Here is a 26,673-nt window from a genome sequence, read left to right on the forward strand (position 1 = left end):
AAAGTACACGTTTATACTATTTTAGAGTACGGCGACAGTAGGGGGCTGCCATCTGATCTGATCGATAAATGTTTTCCCTTTGTTGTAGTCTAACACAACAGCTGGTTTGGTATACAATTTCCCTTTTTTTAAAAAAGTTGTAACTGAATCGTCATGTTTGATACTAAGCATCAACACATCCCGTTTGTCTTTCCATTTTAGTCCTACTGTTTTTCTTTTATTCTGTCTTGCAATTACATCTCCTTTTTTTAATGTTGCTTTAGTAACTTCTGGAGGATTGCCTTTTCGATTGGTTCTTAACGTTCCAACGAGATGGGTCTTCTGCTCTATCATTTTATCGGCTAATGAGACACTTGTATACCAATTGTCCGTAACGAGTGTTCTTCCTGAATTTAAGAGGCCATCCATCAATTCAGTTACAACTTTTTCTGAGACTGCTATATCATCGGTCTTCTCCTTGCCTGTATAGACTTTAAATGCCCAAGTATATCCTCCTGTTACACAAAGCTTAAAAACTTTAATGCCGTATCTGTGTCTTTTATTCGGTATGTATTGCCTAAAATGTATACTTCCTCGAAATGGCACATTGCTTTCATCGATACAAACAATATCTTCTGGAACATATGCATCTTGAAACTTGTACTGGATCATCTTTAGGGCGTCACTTATCTTTCATATCTCTAGGACTTTCGTTATCACAAGTATGAAACATGCTTAATATGTTTTCGAATCTATTTCGGCTCATTATTTTAGAAATATTATTTTGATACAAGAGATCCTTAGACCAATAATCCCTTAGTTGTGGTACTTGAAGTAAGCACATCCAAATAATAATTCCTAAAAATTTACGCATTTCCAAAGGATTGGTATCAACCCACTTTGCAATTCTTTCTTTACCCGTCTGATTGCCGGAGTTTGTAATGCCGATAATTTTTTGTGAAGCAAATCTGTTGGTTTCCGTAACAAACAGATTTATTATATCGTCATTTATGAAATAGTTGAAAAAATCCACAGGATCTTTTCCAGCTAACTCAACAGCTATGGCGGGATTTACTCCTGTATTGTTCGGAAATGTATCGAATGTTAAACGGTCTCCATTTACAGGCTTCCATCTCCGGCCGTTTATAAGATTCGCTAAAGGAACAACATCATCCGAATTATTTCCTCCATCTTCAGTATCAGATTCTGAATCAGAGCTGCTCTCCTCCGGCTCAAAATCTCGATCATTGATTGAATCATTCGAAAATCCTGTTATTATTTCCTCATCAGTCAAATTTTCTAATTCAGCGGCAAGTTCAGCATGCTGTTAAGCGTCTTCCAGTCATTTTTAATTAATTCTGTAACAAATAATTAATGTGTAAAACAAAAACCTAAACAAAACATGACCTAATCAAAAAGCAGTATGCCCACCGATGAACACTTGGTCCCAAGATGTAAAATTACATTCTAGGACCAAGTGACCACCGGTGGTGGTGGTGGATCATGAAAAAAGTAAGTAAAGATACCATAATAAGAAAATATTTATCAAAAATAATTACTCTAAGGTCATACCAAGTCCAAAATATCGATAAAACTAAATAACAAATGTTGGTCCTGACAAGCGACACAAGAAATGTCCACCCGTGACCACGAGGTCCCCTGCCTGATTTTAATGATGACCACCGGTGAGCACGTGGCGTTCAACGTGTTAAATTAAAATTTAACATAAACAATGCATATCTGGTTCCTCATTTCCCCAAACTCAAGTGCTTGGAAATAATAAGAAAGCTAATACTGCTCCTAGACATCCAGAGAGCGCAACAGTCAATGGACGTTCAGTGTTCCATTGACTCTTGCCTATCTAAGAAGTATTAACCTATGATTATTAGTACTTATATTTGTGTTAGTACCGGACAGATGGAAAGGTTAAAAGGATGATATAAAATACGTCAGCATAGAAAATTGCCTTATTTTCACACCTCCACTTACCTTCCACCTATGTTGATACATAAAACTGTTGTCATAACTGACAGGTATGTTTCCCTATTTCACTTTATAGTGTATTTTTTTGTAGTAAACCATTAAATTTAATATTTACTGAATGGACAACGATGAGTGGTAGTCCATAATGAAATGTCGATAAATCGAGTCCAAAAACTGTTGATTTCAGAGTATTGCGATTTCGAGGATCTGGTCCTGATCGAAAGTCCTTTCGCACAAACGACGAAAGACGGAAAAGGAGTACGACAAGTACATTTAGGTGAGGGCCTAATTCAAAATACATACCTTTTTGCACCTTAGTTGGCCGTCAGTTTACTACTGACATATAAAATAAAACGCGTTTTCTTCAACCCAAGGTTTGACCCCATCAAAACTGATCCTGGCAACAGACGTTTTACCTCCAGTCGATCGAGAAAATGTTCGATATAACCCTTTGATCGATCCGGAAATCGAAACTTTTGAACTAATTGCAATTTACCCGGTCGAGTGTGTCAATTTAAGCATCTACCGAAGAAAACGGAGACAGGCATTGAAAGCGAGGTTTTGTAATAACAAGGTGCTTTATTTTGAATTAGGCGGGTTCGAGCGTCGTGGCGTAAGTACTACTTTTAATTATTATAAGCGGTTTTCGAAAAATGGCGCCACATTTTACGGGATACTTCTTTGTTCTCTTCGACCTTATTGTAAATAGATTCCTGCACTTTCTGAAGGATGGCGCCACATACGAATTCTTACAAAGTGGGGTTAGGTTTGCTTGTATGTTTATTCAATTTATATTGGAATTAATTTATTTTATTTATCAACGACCAGCGCCAATTACAAAAATACAGAAATTTAAATAATGAAAGCTGTCATGTACCTGCCTCAGGAGAGGATGGAACCAATTTGAGATAGATACAAGATTTGTACCCTTGGTGAAGACTTATAAGGGCACAGTAGGGGATTTTTAGGAGCTTTATATGCATAAATTCCTGGCTGCTTCTTCTAATCAATCCAAAAAGGCCTAACAACAGCATCATGCAAAAGAAAATTAAACTGGAGGTTTTTATCCAGAGCAACATCAAGGTCTCGGGCAACAGATACTCTTTCGAGACTGTATCGGTTAATCTTGCTAAATCTCCTGTGAAAAATGCTTACCATTTCACAAATGTAAGACCCTGTTTATTTTCTAAAGAATTGAAATATTTTTCTTAGTCATTAAGATGAAATTTATCGGTCTGACCGAAAAGAGGTCCAGGATATTTACAAAACTAAAGCTAGCTCAGCGGTACCGTAAGTAATCAAATACGGTTTACACTTAGCGTTTCCCCTCGGGAATTATTTTTATGGGTTTCGACAAAAGAGTGAGATAAATATTTGGTTTATAAAATTCATTTGAGTTTTGGTCACTAAAGAGTGAAGTTATTTAATAAAAACAATAAAGGGTGTTGCGACGTGAAATAAGCTGTGTTGGTTTGGTGTAGTGTTTTACTACAAGAAAGGGTGAGTGTTATCACAGAGTATGCTTATTTCTATCTTATTGATTACACCGATATTTTACCTTTTTAATTAAAAATGTGATTAATTAAATATTTTAATGATCGATTGTTGTTTGTCTTGCTTGTGTTGTTGTGACGATTGTTTATTGTTTCTTGTTAAGATACTGAGCTGGTCTGGGGCCATTGCACAGCTCGTTGTATTTAACAAGGCTTTGTATCTGGAGAGGACCCTCGCGTTTTGGTGTCCATTGCACCCCTCAGTACAAAGTGTGTTATCGTCAAGTGGTCTAGATCGGAGATTGCTGTCTCAATCTCATGTTTTATGATAATGTTTTTGGTAGCATTGTGGCTACGGTTTGTGAGTAATGTAGTGCTCACGTTTTGGCATATTGAACGATTGTATATCATTCAATATCAGTACGTTGTCGTTACTGGGACATTTAACAATCGGATAAAAATAATAAATTGGTGAATAATGAATTTTGGGATATTTAAGTTAAATGGTTAAATTTTGGTGAACATTAATTAAATGGTTATCGTAAAAGTATAATCACTGAGCAAGTTTAAAACATATTAATTCATAGTTTTCATATTAATGAGTTTTGCTTAACTTCTTTTTTTTTTATTTATTTAATTTTACGGGAATAACTGTGCTCAGGTTACTTTTATTATTTCAGGTCTACACGTCACCATCTCTACTTTGGAGTCGCCCAAGCGCCCAGTTGTTTTACAAGGTGTTTATTCTATTTTTATGATTTATTTTGATTATTTTGGACTATTTTGAATTTATTTAACGTATTAAAAATTATACAATTATTTAAATGACGCTCACAGGTTTTAATTATTATAGAATTTTTCAGAAGTGGGATTAAGAACAAATAAACACCGGGCGTGACTCTAAGGTTTGATGATGTTGGTAGACATTTATGGTTTAAAGAAAAAAAAAAATAAATAAATAATAATAATAATATTTTGTTTGTATTGCATTGTTATGAATATTACGAGTATTTATTTTGTTCTTTTTTTTTTCTTTTAAAGAATTTTAAATACCGCATACACTTACATCCTTTTTCTTGGTTAACATGAGTCGACATGAATAACGTAGGTAGTAGTACTGGTAGTGGATAGGGTAAAAATCAAAATAATGATTTTAATCGATTCACTAACATGATGGAAGAATTTTTTAAGATTCTAATTCTGGTAAAGCGGAAACATCTGTTAGGGGAGATGTTATACCGATTTTTAATCCCGAAGATAGTGATCAGTTTGATAGGTTACAAGGTGGTGTATACTTTACCAGTTTAGATATGAAAGCAGGTTACCATCAAATCCCAGTCGCAGAAAATTCCAAACGATACACTTTATTTGTTACACCTTCCGGACAATACGAGTTTAACCGAATGCCATTTAGCTTAACGAATTCACCCCGAACTTTTCAGCTATTTATGAACCAAATACTAAAACCTGCTTCTAGTTACGCTGCCGTTTATTTAAACGATATTCTTTTACATAATAGCACAATATATCAAGCACTTCACAGTTTAGAAAATATCCTACATATATTTCGCGCCGAAGGTTTAACACTAAATCTAAAAAAATGTTCGTTTTTAATGAGTTCAGTTTCATTTTTGGGTTTTGAAGTGGGTCAAAGTGAAGTACGCCTAGGTAAAGAAAAGATTAAGGCCGTCGAACAATTTCAACCCCCAACATCTGTGCACCAAGTGCGACAATTTATAGGGCTGACAGGGTACTTTAGGCACTTTGTAAAAGATTATGCTATAATAGCAAAGCCATTAACCACATTAACGAAGAAATCTGTTAAATGGAATTGGGGTGAACATGAGATGAACGCTTTTAGAAAATTACAATCAGAATTAATTAAAAGACCAATTTTAACATTGTTTGATCAAACTTTACCTACCGAAGTTCACACCGACGCGAGTATGTTAGGTTTAGCCGGAATTCTTTTACAATTACATCCAGACGAACGTTTTCATCCAGTAGCTTATTATAGTAGACAAACCATAGGGGCAGAGCAGAATTATCATTCTTACGAGTTGGAAACTTTGGCAGTTGTTGAAAGTTTAAAGAAATTTCGAAGCTATCTTCTAGGAATTGATTTCACTGTAGTTACAGATTGTAATTCTTTAAAAGCAACTAGTGAAAAGAAACAAATTATTCCAAGAATTGCACGATGGTGGCTTCAACTTCAAGAATTTCGTTTTGATGTTAAATATAGACCAGGCAATCGAATGAAACACGTGGACGCTCTGAGTCGTAACCCTTCTTCTACTGAACAATCACCAAATACGTTAAATATATTCCATATCGAACAAGCGGATTGGGTGCTTTCTGGACAACTTACCGATTCTAAGATTAATGAAATAAAACAAGTTTTATTGAGACCTCCACAAGTGTGTGACGTAAGCCAGAAGATCGCCGGTGGATCTAAGCTTTCGGAAGCCGTATTGATGATCGCTGATTAGTCCAGATGATTCCAGATATCTTAACAGTTGTTGGTTGACTGCTTTCTCCATAATCTTCGATATAACTGGAACTAGTGCAATCGGGCGGTAATTGGACGGCATCGTCTTCTTACCCTTTTTGGGTACAGCTTGCATTTGAGCAGTTTTCCAGCTTGTTGGAAATGAGCCCTGTTTGTACGATGCCGTGAACAGTCTACATAAGGGAGGAGTCAATTCGTCTGCACAACGTTTTAGTACTAGGGCTGGAATTCCATCGGGTCCAGAAGCTTTGTTTGTGTCTACGCTTTTAAGAATTTTATTTATAATTCGTTGGGGAAAAGAAATTTCTCCCATTGATGAATTCACCCTTGGCAAATATGGCGGTGTTTTACCTTGCGAGTGCACAGTAGAATTGGACGCGAAGAGTTTACCCAGTAAGTTGGCTTTTTCCCTTGCTGTTACCGCGATAGAACCATCATCTGCTGTTAGGGGTGGCAAGGCCGACTTAGCAAATCCTTGACTAACGGCTTTCGATACCGACCAGAAAGATCTTGTTCCATTTGGGCAGTTTAGCAGTTTGTTTTTGATCCTGTTGTTGTGACTCTCTTTGCATTCATCAATAATTCGCTTGCAGCTATTTCTGGAGGTTAAAAAGTTTCTCCAATTTTCGGTGGAAGGATGTTGACGCCATTTGCGATATGCTGCGTTTTTAGTGTTTACTGCCTTTTTGCAATTCAGGTTGAACCATTGCTTGTTGTTTGATCTGCATTTAGTAGAAAAAGAGATATAAGCTTCCATTCCTGGCAAGATCGTATCTGTAATTTGGTTTGCACATTCTGAGATGTTATTGGTTCATTCGATTTTTGTATAACAAGCGTAATTCTGGGAGAAAGGAAAGGAAAGGAATTTTATCCAATTCGAAAAGATTGTCATCCATTTAATATGTTTCATATTGATCATCTAGGACCTTTCCCTAAAAGTAAAAAATCAAATGTGTATCTGATTGTTGGCATTGATGCTTTTACGAAATTCTGCTTTTTACAACTTGTCAAATCCACTAAAACAAAATATGTTATTGAATACCTCAAGAATATTTGTGCAACCTATGGATCTCCTAAGTTATTAATTACTGATCGAGGAAGTTGTTTTACTGCTTATCATTTCAAAAATTTCTGCTTACAAAATAATATAAAACTTGTACTCAATGCTGTTGCAACTCCACGTGCCAACGGACAAGTGGAAAGGCTAAATAGAACCATATTAGGGGCTCTTCTTTCTTCCACCTTAGAAGAAAATACTTGGGATGATAACATTAAGAAAATTCAATTTGCAATAAATAATGTAGTAAATAAATCAACAGGAAAAACAGCCAGTCAACTTTTATTTGGATATTCACCAAGAGGATCTAGTGACAGTATTTTACTTGATGAAGTTCAACAAATTCCAGATATTATCAATAATTTGTTAGAAATAAGAAAAGAAAGCGTCCGAAGAGATATGAAGTTGTGTGTAGTCCTGATTATGAAAAATCAACCTGCCACAGGAACGAGCAAGAAACTATCTGCACCATATGACGGTCCAATGATCATAAAAACAGTACTACCAAATGATCGCTACATAGTAGTTGATATGATGGGGTCACGTCGTCTCACTCGAAAAGCGACATATGAAAATGTTATTGCGGTTGATCGTATGCGACCCTGGGTACCAGCTGGTGGAGTTTCATCTGGTGAGTCGGATCTGAGCAGTGATGAAGAAGGGGTAGTTCTGTCCGATCCTGATGCTGAAGATGCTGATCAACTCGAGACGAGTTGATAGCAGGATGACCGAATGTAAGACCCTGTTTATTTTCTAAAGAATTGAAATATTTTTCTTAGTCATTAAGATGAAATTTATCGGTCTGACCGAAAAGAGGTCCAGGATATTTACAAAACTAAAGCTAGCTCAGCGGTACCGTAAGTAATCAAATACGGTTTACACTTAGCGTTTCCCCTCGGGAATTATTTTTATGGGTTTCGACAAAAGAGTGAGATAAATATTTGGTTTATAAAATTCATTTGAGTTTTGGTCACTAAAGAGTGAAGTTATTTAATAAAAACAATAAAGGGTGTTGCGACGTGAAATAAGCTGTGTTGGTTTGGTGTAGTGTTTTACTACAAGAAAGGGTGAGTGTTATCACAGAGTATGCTTATTTCTATCTTATTGATTACACCGATATTTTACCTTTTTAATTAAAAATGTGATTAATTAAATATTTTAATGATCGATTGTTGTTTGTCTTGCTTGTGTTGTTGTGACGATTGTTTATTGTTTCTTGTTAAGATACTGAGCTGGTCTGGGGCCATTGCACAGCTCGTTGTATTTAACAAGGCTTTGTATCTGGAGAGGACCCTCGCGTTTTGGTGTCCATTGCACCCCTCAGTACAAAGTGTGTTATCGTCAAGTGGTCTAGATCGGAGATTGCTGTCTCAATCTCATGTTTTATGATAATGTTTTTGGTAGCATTGTGGCTACGGTTTGTGAGTAATGTAGTGCTCACGTTTTGGCATATTGAACGATTGTATATCATTCAATATCAGTACGTTGTCGTTACTGGGACATTTAACAATCGGATAAAAATAATAAATTGGTGAATAATGAATTTTGGGATATTTAAGTTAAATGGTTAAATTTTGGTGAACATTAATTAAATGGTTATCGTAAAAGTATAATCACTGAGCAAGTTTAAAACATATTAATTCATAGTTTTCATATTAATGAGTTTTGCTTAACTTCTTTTTTTTTTATTTATTTAATTTTACGGGAATAAGTGTGCTCAGGTTACTTTTATTATTTCAGGTCTACACGTCACCATCTCTACTTTGGAGTCGCCCAAGCGCCCAGTTGTTTTACAAGGTGTTTATTCTATTTTTATGATTTATTTTGATTATTTTGGACTATTTTGAATTTATTTAACGTATTAAAAATTATACAATTATTTAAATGACGCTCACAGGTTTTAATTATTATACAAACAGCAGTCAAATAGATTATCTTGTAATTTGTCACAGTCCAGGAATAATTTGACAATACAGCTTAGTCATCAGATCATCTGCAAACAGCAGGTTTTTACAGCAAATAAAACATTCTGTAATATCATTTAGGATGACATGGAAAAAAGTGGTCCAAGGTGAGGAACCCAAATTACCCAGAAGACAGAAAACTGCCAATTTAAACAATAAGCCTTCTATTGTATGAGTAATCCCTGAACCAAGACAATAAAGTTCCATCAATCCCAAACCGATTAAGCTTATGAAGCAACATGCTCTGTGAGACTCTATCAAATGGCTTGGAGAAGTCAATGTATATTGTTCAACCTGAGAATTATTCTCGAAGACATCCGACATAAAGTCAGTGTGAGTAAGGACCTTTAATTCTCAAAAAGACAGAAACTTGCAGGCTTGGAAATTGCACTGAATATGAAATGAAAAAAAAATTAACTATTCCATCTGGTCTTGAGCCTTTGTCAGTATCAAGAGAAGATAAGTTACCGAATATCTCTGAAATCACAATATGGTGACTGTTGGAAATAGATATCTCATGAGTAGGAATATCAAGATTAGAATGTGCATACACAGTTAAAGAGTAATCAGCAAACATGGAAAGGTTGAGAAATTGTCGAATTTTTAATTTATAAACTAAAGTTTCTGTATTACTTGATCATTGTAAGATTTTCTGGAAATGTATTTGGACAACCCTAATTGTGAATTTTTATGGTAAAATAGGGATTAAAATTTGCTATTTGTAAAAAACTGGTACAAGGATCAAATGATGCAGAGTCAACGGCAGATAGGTATAGAATGAAGATATGTGACTTTAGGATATGAAACCAACATTTTGACTCAGCAAGTCCAAATTATAGTTAAAGGTTAGTATCGGAGTGTATCATTATCACCCCTTGTTTAAACTTTGAAAAGAATTAACATTAAAGGTGTAGGTACCAGCAGTTTTTGAATATCGTGTAAATAGCTTCTAAGAAAAAGAATTTTAAATATATTATATCTGCTTATATTTGATGTATCTAGCAAAAAAGTATTGCAGTACTACAGAAACAATAATTGATAATATTTTTATTAATTTGAGCTCAAACCTTGAAGGTATGATTTACAATATTTCCTGAAAATAAATTTTTAACAAAACAAAATGCATATTTTCACAGTTTTCTAGGTTCATGTTCTGTGTTTTATTAATTCTTTCATGCAATATTTCAATATAACAAAAACATGAAACAGTAATACCCCATTTAAAAAACAGAAAGTGGTCATGACAAAAGATGATAATGAAACCCTCAGAATAACTAAAAATTTACATTACACCGGTTTAATGAGGAAGTAAATGCAAAATATAAGATGAAAAAAAGGAAAAAAAGGACTTACCTATCTCTGTCCATGTTTCAAAATGTTCATAACCACAATAATTTTGATCATTTCAGCTAAATACATCTATACTTCCAGTTCCTGTATGGATATGCATTTTCTTTTAACCGATGTAATAATAAAAGTTTATTTCGTTTCTCTAGATGTTCTGGAACTTGTGGTGTGAAAAAGTCAAATTCTTATGTCCGAGCAACTCGAACTCTTCAAGATCCGAGACGTCGGTGGCCACCTCGACCACCGGAAGTAGCCTCTATCTATTAGACAAAAAACTGGTGACCATAAATGGCATTAGGCAGCTGTGGTGCAAGTTCGGTCCGAACATTAGTATCGATACAAAGTTCATTAGTAACGTTGTGGCTAATAACAGTCAGGTATGAAATACAGCCCGTAATAGATCTCTTGAATTTATTATATGATTTAATAAATAGTAGGGTCTAGGAAGAAAATGGACTGATCGATACCTGTATTTGGGCAAGGATCTTCATGAGAGTTCGCTAGACTATCGGCCCATTGTAAGAATGCCGTATCTGGATGAGTTCGTCAAACCTAGGAAGAAGAAGAAAACGTAAGTGTAAATAATTTCTGGGTATTAAAATAAATAGACAATTATGTGTTTTGAGACAAATTCCAATGGTTGAGGCAATTTTTTCGCAAATCAAGTTTTTTATTCCCTAAATAAAAAAAACTATATTCTAGGAACATTCTAACTAATATGACAACTTTGAATGTTCTACTGAAAGTATTAAATAAGTGACTTCTAGAGTAGATTCAATAATTTTATATATTTGCTGTTTTCAAATTGTCAATTTATATATCTCTATATGCAGATGATCTTTAGCTTTATTCACAAATAAAGAATGTAAATGTTATTATATAGATTCTTATATTAGATAGATTTTGACAATTATAGATTTTTATAATTGTCAAAATAAAATAACTGATATGGTCAAAGATCTGAGAATATTCTTTGACAAAAAGCTTATCTCAACATTTTATAATTAAATCTTAATAAAGCAGGTTGTGATCTTTAAAACTTGAGCGCAAAAATGGGGGGTAGTACTGACCCAAACAACTGTTGCGTAAGTTTTGTAAATTTTTTCTTCAAATTTGTAGTTTGTCGGACTTTGTATCAGTCTGACTCTAGTCTTAAGTTCTATTAGTCAACATTTTGCAATAATTTTTTATTTTGGAGGCTTTTTTGAAAACAATACTAAAAGTCAATATATTGGAATTACTATTCCAGCAGTGCCTGTAAGAAATCCAATAATTTTTGTCATGTTCCAATTATATTCTTGGGGTGCCTGATAGAGACCAATTCAAGTAAAAGTTGATTCTTGTTTCAATTACTTTTATTGGCATGCAGTCTATTTATGTTAATACCTTTGATAAAACCGGCATTTTAAAGACTGAATATTAGGAAAAAAGCGGAATATCCGGCCCTGGCATACGAACGAGGATTATCCTTTGGCGATACAGTACAGGTGAACAGGTTCGGATCGGGAATCTCAGAAAACTGCGGTACAGGACTGTACTTACCGTTTGACGATTACATCGTACCGAAACGGTACAGTGCGACAATGGTCCAAACGGATTCCTCTGAGGTGCTGAGCCTCGACTGGGATACGGAGCCGATTAATTACGAAGAACTTGCCGAAACCGCCGTTCTTATGTGGGAATATTACGGTTTCAGTTGTATGCAAAATGGTCGCAGGTAAGTCGGGATTATGCTAGAAAAACTATTATATAATACCCTTTTATTATATAGAACTCGTCATAGAAGGAGATATGGTTTTGCACCTAAACCTTTATTTCTGTACGGTTTGGGCCCGTGGCATGCCACCAAAGGTGATAATTTTTCTCTGCAAATTAAACGGGCCGTGTCGGACGTTAATGTCAGACACTTGAATTGCGAGAAAAAATTACCGTACTTGCCTCTATCCAAGAGACAACTGTTCGCTACAGTTTCGTGTCCATCGTTAGAGGACGAAAATTTGTTTAGGGCCAACAATATCATGTAAATAATTTATATTAGTGTGTCAAATTTCTAATAGGCCTTAAAGGTCAATATTTTTTTTTAGAAATGCCCCTAAAAAGCCTGTCATATTCTTTTGGACGCCAGGGTACTGGTACAGGCCGATATCGGCCAAGGATGCATACAACGAATTGCAAAAACATCTAAAAAAGATTCGGAACTACCATGAGAGTGTCAATAAAAATAGAAGTGAGTATATATTGCATATATCTTAGATAAATGATAAAGATACTCGAATTTTCGAACTTCCTTTGAACTTAAATAAATTCCATTTATTTTAAAATTATCTCCAATCGTTATTAAGTGTAAACTATCAATCAACATATTGGTGAAACGCGTTCGATCTTACAGTGTCCTGATTGTAAAGTTCCTGAATAATTTAAAATATCAATTGAACAATTTAAAAATATAAGTTACTATCGACCAATTAGTGTAATAAATAATTTTGCAAAGTAATAACATTATTTCAAAACTACAGTGCGGTTTTCTAAGTGATACAACGGATGCCCTATATAACTTACTATAAGGAGATAACAGATAAATTGGAAAAGAACGAAAAATGTATTGCGGTATTCCTAGATTTGGTAAAGGCCTTTGATACTGTGCCCTATGATCTGGAGTGAGGGGCCCAGTGAGGTTTTACAAAGCAGCAATTTTTAAAAATTGAGGATACATTAATTAAGTGATCTTTTAAAATAAAAAATTGGAATACCTCAGGGAATCGTATTAGGACCTTTACTGTTTATGACTCACTGAGAAAATTGAAAATTATAAATAGATGGAGTTATATCGTACGCAGGCGATAATTTTTTCTGTACAAATTTGGAAAAAATGTAAAAGAGAGCGCAATAATTGGAGTGAAGATTTTTTTATGGAATAAGTGCTTCTGTATCTAAAATTTCAATGTCCTATTCTTTGCCATTGAAGGTAGATATATAAAAATAAATAAAGTGAATGAGTATTATAAGCACAGATAATTGATTTAAGCAGATATCTATCTATATTATAGAGAGTTAGATATAAGTTTTTAGCTAATTAAGTGAACCAATGAGTTTTTCTAATTTGTTCGAGACACAAGTGTATAGGTGGCCGTGAAATAAGAGCCATTCTACAACTTGAAGACCATTGTTCCGCTTGGAACTTGTGGCTAAATGTGCTCAAAAAAGGCCATTAAAAAAAAAAAAGTGCTTCTATCGAGTTCACAAACGACACTACTGGTCTAATAGGGCAATTGGGTTTGTGGATTTTAGGGAGCCCGTAGAGGACAGGAGTTTGAGGATTCATAGGATATAATTTCTCTTTTTTAATATGAAAAAATTCTAAAATTAGATTTCACTTATCAAGGGTTTGTTTAACCTTAACACTTAGAGTAAAAAAAAAACAGTTTATATTAAGAAAGTCATCAGAACCCAAAAAATCTAATCCTTTATCTATGTAATGATCCCTCCTGAGTATAACCAGGCAATTATCCTTGTCGGCTTTCGAAAGGATCAAATTAAGTTAAATTATGCCAAGCCTAGAAAAGTTACGGATTTAAAAAAATAAAAATAAAAATTTGCTGGTATGACCTAATTGCCATATACAGGGTATCCCGAAATTACTTTGCAATATTTTACCAGCCGCATCTTTGTCTAAAAATAAGACAAAAACTTCATATCCACGAACTTTGAAAAGTGAATCGTTTTCATGTTACAGGGTGTTTTATAATTCCTATTGAAGATAGTTTTTTGTTAATATTTTCGAAACGCCTGGTCGTTATTTTTTGAAATTTTTATCGCAGAGGTACTACTGTTATTGTTACTAACTGATTTATATACAGGGTCGTTTAAAATTAGTGGTTAGCAAAGATAAAAATGTCATAACTTTTTTTCTGGTTACTTTTTAATTATTTGGATAGTAAAATTATAAAGAACCAACATTTTTACATAAAAAAGGTGCTCTTGTCTTATTTCGATAGGAGCGCCCGTTTTTAAAATAATCATACATAAATGTTTTGCAACCTACACTCATAAAGTATTTTTGACCATGTTTAATAGAATTACAAGGTATGTCACAAATCATCAGGTATAAACATGACATAAGACTATTACAAATACTTAATTTTCGGATCAAAAACTGTTTTCTTTGTTTAATATTTTATTTAAAAATTGAGAAAAATTAAAACAATTAACTTATTAGCTAAGAAAAAAAAATAAGCATTTTAGCCTAAAATGTTATAAAATCAGTTAGTAATAATAAAAATAGTACCTATACGATAAAAATTTCGAAAAATAACCACCAAGCGGTTCGAAAATATTAACAAGGAACGATCTTTAATAGGAATTATAAAATACTCAGTAACATAAAAACGATTCACTTTTCAAGATTCCTCTATATGAAGTTTTTGTCTTATTGTTAGACAAAGATGTGGCTGGTAAATTTTTGCTGGTAAAATTGCGATGTAATTTCGGGACACCCTGTATAAAAAAACCATTTGTCCTAATTTTGTTAAAATCAAAGAATAAATGGATCGATGTAAGCGGAAAGGGCACATGTCAAAAAAACACATTTTTGGGAAATCGATAAAAACCGTTTTTTCATCAAATTAAGTAAAATTATTAACATTTATTGTTATAATTGATTTGTAGTTTGAATAGCACGATTTGTCTCCTTATATTTTAAATTTAAAAATTAATTTTAGCTCCCCCAGAAGACTTTGAAAGAATTGACATGCGCCCTTTTTGCAAATAATGCTATTTAGTAAATTTGAAAAATATATAAAGTACAAGTCAAAAATAAACAGCTAATTTCCATAGAAGGGTACAATGTTTTGGAAAAACTAATCTTCGGATCACTCATTGATTGTTGATTGTAGGCCACTGAAGAATAGCATCAAAATATGGTTTGTGTTCTTCTGCAACAAAAGCAGTGCATTTCCTTATGCCGGGTTTCCACCAAGCGGACAGAACAAAGACAAAACACAAACTCGGTCCGTTTGTGACAGTTCGCGAACTGTTTGCAAACTGTTCTGGAACATTTTTGATGTTTTCAGAACTTTTTAGTCCGCGAATAGAGTTTTTACCAACACAAACAGTGTCCCGGCGAGTGTCGGTAACTTCAAAAGGTCCGCGTGTTCTAGAAATGTTTGTCTGCTTGGTGTAGACATCTTGAGACAGTTTGTTTTTAATTTCGTTATTGTGATTGTGTGGTTTAGTCTAATTTTAATGCGTAAAAAGAAAACGTCGCAATGTCTGTGTTTTAATCTATTTATATCAAAATATTGATACGTATAAGCCGGTATATGCACTTTTAGAATACTTCTGAAAAAGTGTGGACAGTGGGGGAAACCGCCAATTTAATTGAGGGCTACAAACATTTTAGAAGCTTATGGCTTGCTAAACACGCAGACTATAAAAACAGAATTTTAAAAAAAGATGCCTTGATGGAACTAGGAAAAATGTGTAACGTGTCCACAGCCGAAGTTGAGCGAATGTTAGAGGTCGACTTTAAAGCGAGGCCAAGATTAATTCTCAGTATCGTAGAGAGGGGCGTAAATTTCTTTTCGGTCTAAATGGTTTGGGTATAATTTGATGGCTTTCCTCCAAGACAGAAATAAACCAAAAGAGAGTGGCCTTGATGAAAACAATTCTTGATATAGATGGTACCGAAACTTAAAATAAATAAATTAAACTATGGTACAAATCTCCTGTTGCTAGAAGCCTCAATGTAATGACAAAACGATCCACTGCTGGGATAGTCTCTGTAGTTGGTGTTGCTCTTGCTAATGATAGGGCCAATTAAATAAAATTAATTTTCAAAATCTGTGCTTGACATTTTTAAAAAGTTCTTAAAACTTGATCGCAGTTCACCTCCTAGACTTAATAAAAAATAGTTTAGAAGTTACATTTTCTGTTTTTTGCCTTAAAGATGGTCTAACCCAAAATCGATATTTATTTTTGTTCTTTAATAATAAAATATGGAGCTCCTAGCAAAAATAAATACTCGTCATCTTGTCTTAACACATTTCCTGTGCGCCACATTTTCACAAATGCCGTGTCCGGTCTCTCGATGTAAACTGAATAAAACAAGACATAAACAGTTTTTATTGATTTAATTTCGTTGCTAGTGTAAACAGTCCGTTGGAGGACACAACAGTTTTGAAACAATTTCAAAACAAAACTGTTCGAATTTTCTGTTTAAACGGACAGTTCGTGTTTCGTTTTTATCCTGTCCGCTTGGTGGGGACCCGGCATTATATGCTCCATTTTGTTGGCCTTAATAGGAACTTTTCCTAAGGGATGCGCAAGGCTCGTTGGCAAAGTTGGGCAGGCCATTCCAGGTTGTGATAAATTAAATGTATGTGACACCGTCACCATCTACAAACCGTCAGTAAAAGGATAGGCTTGAACAGTGCCTCATTTTTGTTGGGATGTGTATTTAAAACATGAAAAGGTGCTTATTTGAAAGTTGACCTTTTCGTTACGAGGAAAATGTTTTGTTTCTTCAGAGACACAGGTTTTTTTATAAAGTTTTCCCCACCAGTTTTTGAAATCTAATACGTCACTTGTTGCAACCTCTTTGACTGAAATTTTTGTATGATTTTTTATACTGGTAATAATAATCGTGGAGATCTCGTGAATGGTGCATATTCTATCATGTTTCCGTAAATTTTTTTTCACCAACGCGAAGTCCCTGTCACACGGGAGAAATGAATGCCCCCTAACTGGGAGAAAGTGCCAAATCATGCTAAATTTACCAGAATCTGTGAGAGCCAAAAGCATCCTGACCATAGTATGATTCTTGTTTTGGCCCCACCAGTTATCACTGTAAAGATGAAGCTCCGATTGATTTTCCTTGAATTCATTAAGATATTCGAGAACAAACGTACAAATTTCGTCAGCTGTTTTCTTTGCCTGTCCCTCGTGGTAAACGTACATCCTGGATTTATTTGTCTTAAGATTGTGAATACAAAATACGGACACAGTAAGCTGCTGGTAGTAAAATACCTCACCCACAGGCGTTGTGGGTAACTGGACATTTTGCATAAAATCGAAGGCCAATGACAGAACTTGGTCTTTATTTTCCTTTTCTTCAATATCTTTATAAAATTTTTTATCCTTTCGTTTGTGAACTTTCACTTCTGCGACGGCAGTACGCTTGGCCGTGTCATTCAAATTTTGGTCTTTTATTTTGTTATTTAGTAATTCACAAGTCGAACAAACATCAACTTGTTGTCTTCCGAAAGAGAGATTAAAATTTTCACGGAAAAAGCATCTATAAAATGAAAAGCTTACCTTTTGGTTTGGATACTTCTCTAATGCATTTTTGTCAAATTTAGCTGGCTATTCAAATAATGTTTTTCACGTCCCAAATAGTGGCTGATTTTTGTAGGAAACGATTGTATGTGTTCCTTTACACAATTCCGAATTTCTTCTGAGAAAGCACTTAGCACTTGTCATTTTTTCAAGTCATTCGGTGACTTGCTTTGTGAGGATAAGATGTTAATTCTCCTGATGCGTTTGTACGTGATAGCATATAAATTCAAAAATGCTTTAACACAAATCTCTACTTTGGAACTTCCTTTAAATGAGTAGTACTTGAAACTTTTTGATTTGGGTTTATTTTTGTCACCTGGTCGAGGACGCCGCTGCTTTACTTCCGTCATATCCACAAGACTCTGTAGGAACATGTCTTGTTCGTTTTTAGAGCTTAAAGTATAAAATCGTTGAAAAATCGCCAATCTTTCTGCATCAGAGGACTTTTCAAAGCATTTCATTCTACAACTAAATAATGAAATTAACCGATGTGCTAAAAATACTATAAAAGAACCTACCTGCAAAGGACTCCATTATTAATTTTTTTCTCACAAACGTCTCTTCTTTTACCGTTTTTATAAGACTTTCCTTCCAATCTTGCCCTTTTCTCTATGTTGCGAGCATACTTAGAAGGCTCTGCTTTTCGTCTTTTATTAGGTGTTAATTCAAAATTGTCATTCATGTCAAATGAAACTAAAACCACGTGCAACTATCCCCGAAGCAACCAACAATTTGTGCTGATGACGTAAAACGCACGACAAACACATGTTGACCCCACCATTTGAAACACTAACATTTCGCATAAACGGCACATGTCACTGACGTGTGCCTTTTATGCATAACGCTAGCATTATTACCCGACATTTCTAAGACATCGGGGATGCGGACTTGTGCCCCTTATGCATAATCCGTTGCGTCTACCATAGGAGAACACATTTTAGGTATAATGGCAATTTGTCAAAATATTGACTTGTGTCCTTTCTGCTTACACCGGTTCAAATGCTAAATTTATGGCCAACATTCAAAAAAAAATTACATTATCACCCTTTATCTGGGTTGTCTTTCACTTTCAGACTAGGAAAATTTGACTGAACCTAATTCTTTTTTTTTTTTAAAGGAATCTGATGTTAAATTATTTATCATTAATTATGGGATATCCTATGTAATATCTGAAGTATTATCCCTGTCTTATTTCTGATGTGTTTCTGATTCGTTGAATGTTGTAAAACATTGTTAAAAAAAAATTACAAACTTTACAAAACTGTCCGAAGTAATCACCGCACTTAAATAGTAAATATGTTTACTGTGCCTCTTATGCACCGTCACTACACCCACCAACTTAATTTATTTTCAATTAGTTCTGTGTTTAGGACGACGATGTAACGGTAGACGATTCCTAAGGAAGTTTAACGGGAACAAATTGAAAGAAACCGACGAGGACGACGACTGTTGCCACCCGAAAAAGCGAAAGAACTGCTTCATAACCAACATATTGGGCAACAAATTCGACGACTCTCTGGATTGGGGTTAATCTTCCCCTTTAAAATCCATAAAATAATTTAACTACTCTCAACTTTCAGATGAAACGAAACAACCGCACGAAACGGCCCTTCAGCACCTCAAAAGAATATTACGAGTAGACGAATGTTGGGTGTCTGCGTGGGACTTTGATTCGACCACATTGGCGCAGCAGCTCACCTTAATAGATCGGGATTTATTCTTAAAAGTTTCCCCCGCAGAATTCAGCGTCCTGATGTGGCAGCAGAGTTCGAAAAATGCCCCCAACGTGGCAGCCATGATCGCCTTTTCTTATAGGATAAGTTGCCTGATAGCCAGCGAGATATTGAAAGACGAATCTGAACGGGTAATAACATATTATTTTGTTTATATGGTATTTTTGTTTCTCCTTATCGTAAGAGAGAAAAGGGTTTAAAGCTGGGTTTTTAATATATTTCTTACAGGCTTGGAGCTCTTAATATAGTCTTAAACGAGTGAATTTGGAATATGGTTTACCTATAATAAGGTGCCCACATACTATATTATGTAAATGCATTTGTTTGCCCATATATTCATATTTTTTTTTTTTAATTTATTATCTAGTAAAAAAATATTTTGAATTTTTTTTTTATGTACAGAGTGTAAATAAATAGATGGGTAAATTTTAAGAAAAAAACTGTATATGAACGTATGTCCTAAAAGGCGTAACTTTTGAGATACCGGGTGGTAAAGATTGAAGCAAAATATATGTTTTTTTTATTATACCTTTAAAAACCCTGTAGATATTTTAATAAAATTTGGTGTGTATTTTCTATGCATCAAAAGGCATTTTCGGAGGCTCACTAATTTTTTAAAATTTGTACCAGTGATGTTCGTGTAAGGTGACGTTTAAACTAAATATTTTTGATGAAAAATATGGTACGCCACTTTTTTTTTTATTTTTTTAATTCTCATTTATTTCTGAGCAAATTTGATCTCTTGACTTTCTTTTGTCCGAGGTTGCCTATTCGATTAAAAAAATTACATCCATATACATCTACAAATGTATTACCTGTTTATTACTAATGTTTAGATGTGATTCTAATTTTTGTTTTAAACCAAATGAAAAAAGAAATTAAATAATTATAAAAAATGTTGAAAATTACCACCCTCTGCCATTATGCAAGTCTATACGTCGCCGCATTTGTCGACGAATCCATATATTCTTATTCAATCTTTACGATCCGGTATCTCAAAAGTTAGGACCTAGGTTCGTATAAAGTTTTTTTCTTAAAATTTACTCAAAAATCAGCCCTTGAATTTTTTTATTTACACCCTGTATAAGGTAAAACTCATTTTAATATCCCAAATAGGAAAACATGAACACGTTTATAAGTGTGGGGGATTTGGCTAATATTAACAGATTTTTTTTTATGGTTTCGGGTGATTTGGGAGTTCCGTGTATTATATTTTATACGAGGGTGGCTTACTACTATCATATTTGTTATTTATTTATTATTTCAAACTTTATTTTTATCAATAATTTTATTATTTTTAATTTTATTTATTTACATTCCTTTGTAAATGAATGATGAAAAATTAAAAAAAAACGATAATCAAACCCTGGTTACGCGTATATCCAATTCCAATTTTAAACCATTTATCCTCTGATGATGGACACCACTGTGTCCGAAACATGTAGGGAAATTGAAATAACAAAATGCTTAATAAATAAGTGAAGGGAGACTGCAGGATTTTCATTTTACCTTATACCTGAAAGTGTTTGAGATCATAAGATCATATATGCACGTTTCAAGATACCATATTGTCATAATCTTACAAAAATAATCTTCTACTATAACATGAATTTAACAAATACCATGGTATTTAATTTATATAACTAATGTAAATAAAAAAAATAAATCTATTTGCTTATTGAATAAATATGCATGATTTTGTCTTAAAAATATTAATCAAAAACCATTTAATCCGTGGATTACAAATAACATCAAACTTTTAATAAAAATAAAAAGAGATAATTCGTGCGGACCTATATTAAAAATAGAACAGAGGCAAAATTTATTTTTAAAAAACATAAATTCAAAACTGACCCTAAGTCATTTTGGAAAACGTTAAAATCTTTAAACATTAGTGACTGCTCGAAGTCATCAGAAAATATTCTAGAATATTCACCTTCAGATTTTAATAACTTTTTTGTTAATAGTGTATCAAAATTAACTTTAAACTCTGGCAATAATATATTTCAACAATATGCATCAAATGATCCCGCTTTGAATTTGGAAAATCAATTTAAATTTAATCAGGTAAACGAAGAGAGCGTAAATAAAGCCATATCCCAAATTAAAAGTACTGCTATGGGTTCTGACTGCATTACCATAAAAATGATTAATCTCGTAACACCTCATATTTCCCCGCATCTAACATTTATAATAAACTATTGTATTTCCATGGGTGTTTTCCCGGATACTTGGAAAAAAGCTGATATAATCCCTGTCTTGCCTAAGATTGGAAATCCAACGGAATTATCGCACTATCGTCCTATAAGCATACTCCCTGCCATGTCCAAAATTTTTGAAAGAATTGTTAATGATCAGCTTAATGAATTCTGCTTAACTAAAAATTTGCTTCCAGTAACACAGTCGGGTTTTCGTGCAAAGCATAGTACCAGTACAGCTCTTCTTCATATTTGTGATGATATATTTAAAGCTCTTGATCAGAAAAAAACAACAGTTTTAGTATTGCTGGAGTTTAGTCGTGCATTTGGCACACTGGATCATTTTATTTTATTGGCAAAGCTCCAATATTTTGGGCTACATACTTCTGCTCTTAAACTGCTAAAAAATTATCTTTTAAATAGACGTCAAAGGGTAAGAATTAATTCTATTCTATCTGAATATTTGCAGTTGGATCAGGGTGTCCCGCAGGGAAGTATTCTTGGCCCCTTACTCTTTTTGTTATATCTATGTGATTTTCATAAATTCCTTCGAGTTTGTGAATCGCACCAGTACGCCGATGACACACAGATCTATCGTTCATTTAACTTTATGGAGGCCATAGAAGCTGTGAATGCTATTAATTTGGATCTTTTAGCCATATCTGACTTGTGTAAGAGTCACAGACTCGTATTGAATGCTGCAAAGTCCAAACTCCTTGTCTTTGGCAAGCCCCTTCCAGATACCGTAAAGATCAGCATAGATGGATCTCCTTTACCTCCTTCTAATAACCAGAAGAATTTGGGGATCTCAGGTTTGAGGGGCATGTGTCGAATTTGTTGAGGGCATGTTTTTATAAATTAAAAATACTCTATATGAACAAACAGTTTTTGACAGCTGATAATTAACTACATCTTTGTGATACATTAATTTTGTCAATTGTTAGTTATGCTCAAGTTCTGTTTTGGCCTGCCTTGTATCAACGTGAAAAGAATAGCCTTCAGAAAATTCAAAACGCGTGCCTCAAGTTTAGTTTTGGTATGAGTAAATGCGACCACGTCACTCCCCTGTTGGTCAGATCAGGGTGGCTTTCTTTGGATGAACGCTTTGTACTGCAAATGGCTACACTAGTCCATAAAGTTGTGCTTTTCGGACAACCAGCTTATTTATCTAATAAATTAATTTCAAACTGCAAAATTCCAGGGCTCATTTAGTTACAATGCTCCAAAAATCTATAATGCACTACCACCTGAAGTTAAGTCTCTTCTCTCTGTAAAAACCTTTAAACAAAAAACTAAAAATAATATTTTTCAAAACCGACATAGGTAATCATCTCTAGTCCTTCATTGAAGTACCTACTATGACTTATTGCGCATAGCAGATTGTATTATATTTATTATTTTACATTTTTATTCTGCTATTATGTTCTATAAAATTTTGCATTTGTGCTTATTAATATGGTTAGATAGAGTAGCTTTTAGCTAGATCTCGCCATTACTTATTTAGTAGTTAAGAAAACATGTATTTTTATGCTGAATAAAGAAGACATTTATTATTATTATTATTATTATTATTATTATTATTATTATTAAAATTTATTTATTAAAAATCCTTTAGAAACTTAGTTAAATTTTTCTTGCTTCTACTATAGTAGTACCGAGAGAATATTACAGAATATAAATTATAGTATATTCATGTATATATACATAGTCGTCTGCTATCGGTTTAAGAATCGCGACTCGATCCTTTTTGCCTATAAGTTCAATTAGTTTATGTAAAATTTTAATTTTGACAATTAAATTAATAATGAACAAGTGGCAGATTTAAGATTTATGAATGATTTTTTTAGATAAGGGCACGGCTGATGGCCAGGTTTATTAATGTGGCGAATAAGTGCCATAGGATGTCGAACTTTCAATCCTGTCGGACGGTGTTGTGCGGCCTGCAAAATCCGGCCGTGTTTAGACTGAGGAAGACGTGGGCTTACGTGAGGAAAAAGCACGCCTCCAAATACCAGTAAGTAGCTTTCAAATAACAAGATTCTAACTACATATTTCTCAAATTTCATGTTTTTGCATAGAGAGGTTCTTTATATTATTTATAACGATGTCTCGTAATTATGCAGTGTTTTCATTTCAAAAAGAAGTACCCTTAACCACTTCTTTAAAAAAAAAAGAAACACGTCAATCTAGATATACAGGAGGACGGAATCATATTTTTTAATTAACCTCAAAACTTTTTTTGGGATGTTATTGGATGCAGTTAGATCTGCAAGGTTAGAGTTGGGATTTAAAATGGCCAGGACAGTCTATTTTTCTTTACTTCATCGCCTTTTGGGGTTCAGCTAGTCAATATTTATTAAAATTGCCTTTTATACTTTAAAAAGTCCTCTTTATGTCTTTCAATAAAATAACAACAACAGAGCGAATCTTCAAACCAGACCAGAATTTACTTCCGTTCCCGTTTTATCGATACCAAAAAGTAAACTTACTCACAAATCATTTATATACAAGGAAAGAAAAATATTTAATCATTTTCCTGGGAATATTAGACGTACTGATACTTTTTAACAATTTAAAGGAAAATCTTAATAGAAACTCTTTTGTTGGTAGAATTTTTTAGTAACTTTATATGAGCCGCTCGGGAACAGAGTGGCCCAAGTGCAAAAAAGGAGTTTTGAGATAATTGACATTAAATTTTTTTATAAAAAGTCAAACGGAAATGTGCATCGTAAGATTTATTTATTATAAGTTTACATCTTTAATAATAATAATATGGCACATAACATTATATTAGAACAAAATAATTTAAAAAAACATTGTTTTTCTGTAAAAAAAAACAGTTGGGCCACTCTGCCCTTTAAAATTATAAAAAAAAAACAAATTATAGCACTTGAGCCTCAACGTCTTGTTCTTGTGTCGCAATATCTTCATCAACAGCATTCTCACTAATTATCAAATTATTATAAAATTCATGGGCGATTGGGGGTATTTAGCACAGAAGTCCTTGAAGGTCTTTATACTTCAATTTTTCGATAGGTCGTCCTCTGGGATACAAAACATCTAACTGGAAGGCATCCTGTCTCATCAGTTGAAGCTCTGTGCGTTTTTTAGTGACATTTACATTGTAGAAAAGAGCGGCATCATTATTATAATATTTGAAATAAATATTAAAAGGTTCCTCGGATTTAAACTTTAGCCACTGAATTTTTAGCCATTCGACTTTCACATTTTCTTTTCCTTTTTTTTGATTGGTTAAAAGTTTTTCCAAATTCACTGTACTTCTAAAGTCACCACTTGTCATTTTTACTACTTTAAATTTATTGGTCTTTTTGGCACTTAAAATTACTTTAATCCAATCATCTGGCAAAAAAATTTCTTGGAAGTAGCGTTTTTGCTTTTCAATCAGGCCAAAATCTTGGTCACATGGCAATTAGGAATGGCCGGACATAAGAAATTTGTGATCGATAACTTTTGGACTAAAGTTATCAGAATAAGTCATGTACGCACAAATTGCAGCCATTTTTATGTTTCTATTCTGGCCTCCGCACTGGTCGCTGTACATAATTAAATTGGGAGTTTGTACATAATTTTTGACATAATGCATGATACATGAGCCTATTTCTTGAGGTCCACGTGATGCAATTCCCTCATGCCAGAGGTACATGTGTGCCTGGTTTGCAGTTAGGTTATGGATACCTAAACAATATGTCTATAACTGCCTCTTGTAGTAGGCTACCCCTGTAGAAATATTAGGCGTAGGTAATGTCTTCATAAGATCAAATGCAATGGTCGTGGAATTTGGATCTTGTTTTGGATCTTCTCGCATTCCATTTCGAGCTGCTTCTGCCTTGCGTAAATAAAGTTCTTTTTCCATTTCCACTTTTCTTTTATCTTCGCCAGTTAAACTATTTATTTTTACCTTCATAGAATCACATTTTTTGCACGTGTTAGTTGCAGGATACCGGAAATGAAGATTAAACTCTTCGTTAAAAATTTTTGAAAACACAAATTTTGACACTTTCTGTTCACACTCATCACTTTGTAAATACAAATTGTATAATTTGCTTGTGTTTAAATCTGGTGAAAGATATTCCCGGTTTGGATTTTTAACCCTGCTGTAGTGCGATTTATACTTTGCAAATTTGTTGACAAAATGTTTAACATTATCAATATTCACCTCATTAGTTTTGTTTTTGGGGGGATGCTCACCTCTTCTATCTATAGGCGGTGTAGTATGCTCGCCACCCCTCGTTTTATTAATTAGAGCTCTGGTCAAGCGACCATCCGAAACCCTCAAAGCATTTAAAAAAAAAAGTTTACAGACAATAACTTCATCTCCAGTTTCTTTCGGCAGTTTATAAAAACGTGTCTTACTACGTTTGTTTGGAGCGTGAAACGACCCTTATTAGATACTGTTACTTGGCCATTGATATAAGATGTCTGTATATTGAAGTTTGATAAACTGTAAAAATTCTCGAAGATGCGTTTTCTCTCTTGGATAATTAGTAACAAGTGGCATTGTCTGGAACAATTGCATTCTCCGTTAAAAAAAGTTTTTTCTGCAACTTCGTTTTCCCTGTAGTTAAGGTAAGATTTTCCGGAGTTTCTTGCAACTTTACTTTTTTGTCTTTCTTTTTCTACTTTTTTTTTCCCTCGATATTGGCATTAGGTGCAATGTTCTGAATCGACTCTCCAGAATCACTTCCGGACTCGTCATCCGTTGGCGGGTGAAAATCCGAACCAGAGTCTATATCAAATTCACTGGGTTTATTTTTGAAGGTGGTAGACAATGGTACAGTGAAAACATCTTGTCGAACTGTTTACACTTGATAACGGTTGGAGATACTTACCAACCGAAACGTCGTGTTACATTAAATAAATAAGACAATGCAAGTTCGACAAGATGTTTTCAAATTCACTGGGTTCGGCTATGCTAGAAATATCTGACATTCTCCCCTGAAACAAATGAAAATTATCTTATAACTTATGGTTATAATTATTATGGTTACGATAAGCCGAAGCCAAGTCACTCCCTGTAATTTGTTTTTATTTTCAGGTTATGTTTTTTTAAAATATTA

At 33.9% G+C, this 26,673-nt stretch overlaps 2 protein-coding genes and 2 long non-coding RNA genes across 7 annotated transcripts in view; 3 read left to right on the forward strand and 1 right to left on the reverse strand.

The window, feature by feature from the left end:
- Positions 1 to 661: 661 nt before the first annotated feature.
- Positions 662 to 1,989, reverse strand: LOC126744757 (uncharacterized). The gene is made up of 2 exons (XM_050452312.1): positions 1,969 to 1,989; positions 662 to 1,303 (listed from the first exon to the last, which is right to left on the reverse strand). The coding sequence occupies exons 1-2, from the start codon at positions 1,987 to 1,989 to the stop codon at positions 662 to 664; spliced, it is 663 nt and encodes a 220-aa protein (XP_050308269.1).
- Positions 1,990 to 2,096: 107 nt separating this feature from the next.
- The window catches only part of LOC126744714 (uncharacterized), a 39,942-nt gene continuing 15,365 nt past the window's right edge, over positions 2,097 to 26,673 (forward strand). Inside the window, exons 1-10 of one of the 4 annotated variants that reach the window (XM_050452248.1) lie at positions 2,097 to 2,239; positions 2,337 to 2,575; positions 10,482 to 10,709; positions 10,770 to 10,903; positions 11,756 to 12,049; positions 12,104 to 12,352; positions 12,399 to 12,559; positions 19,023 to 19,190; positions 19,245 to 19,528; positions 23,443 to 23,609. In XM_050452248.1, coding sequence (XP_050308205.1) covers positions 2,113 to 2,239; positions 2,337 to 2,575; positions 10,482 to 10,709; positions 10,770 to 10,903; positions 11,756 to 12,049; positions 12,104 to 12,352; positions 12,399 to 12,559; positions 19,023 to 19,190; positions 19,245 to 19,528; positions 23,443 to 23,609 — 2,051 coding nt within the window. In that variant the 5' untranslated portion in view covers positions 2,097 to 2,112. Of the gene's footprint in view, positions 2,240 to 2,336; positions 2,576 to 9,380; positions 9,831 to 10,481; positions 10,710 to 10,769; positions 10,904 to 11,755; positions 12,050 to 12,103; positions 12,353 to 12,398; positions 12,560 to 19,022; positions 19,191 to 19,244; positions 19,529 to 23,442; positions 23,610 to 26,673 lie in introns of those variants that run through there. The other 3 variants (XM_050452249.1, XM_050452251.1, XM_050452252.1) reach the window with 3 other exon arrangements.
- Positions 2,582 to 4,192, forward strand: LOC126744718 (uncharacterized). The gene is made up of 2 exons (XR_007663293.1): positions 2,582 to 3,462; positions 4,136 to 4,192. It is a non-coding gene; the product is annotated as an uncharacterized LOC126744718 (long non-coding RNA).
- Positions 7,496 to 8,818, forward strand: LOC126744717 (uncharacterized). Its single transcript, XR_007663292.1, has 2 exons — positions 7,496 to 8,088; positions 8,762 to 8,818. It is a non-coding gene; the product is annotated as an uncharacterized LOC126744717 (long non-coding RNA).

This window comes from Anthonomus grandis, chromosome 14 (assembly GCF_022605725.1).
Source record: "Anthonomus grandis grandis chromosome 14, icAntGran1.3, whole genome shotgun sequence".
Classification (NCBI taxonomy): Eukaryota; Metazoa; Arthropoda; class Insecta; order Coleoptera; family Curculionidae; genus Anthonomus; species Anthonomus grandis.

Bases quoted from the DNA above. Each gene is read 5' to 3' on its own strand.
- LOC126744757 (XM_050452312.1), bottom strand. From the start codon at position 1,989: ATGTATCAACATAGGTGGAAG. The intron at 1,304-1,968 runs GTAAGTGGAGGT...GACGCTTAACAG, and splicing joins TGTATCAACATAGGTGGAAG to CATGCTGAACTTGCCGCTGA.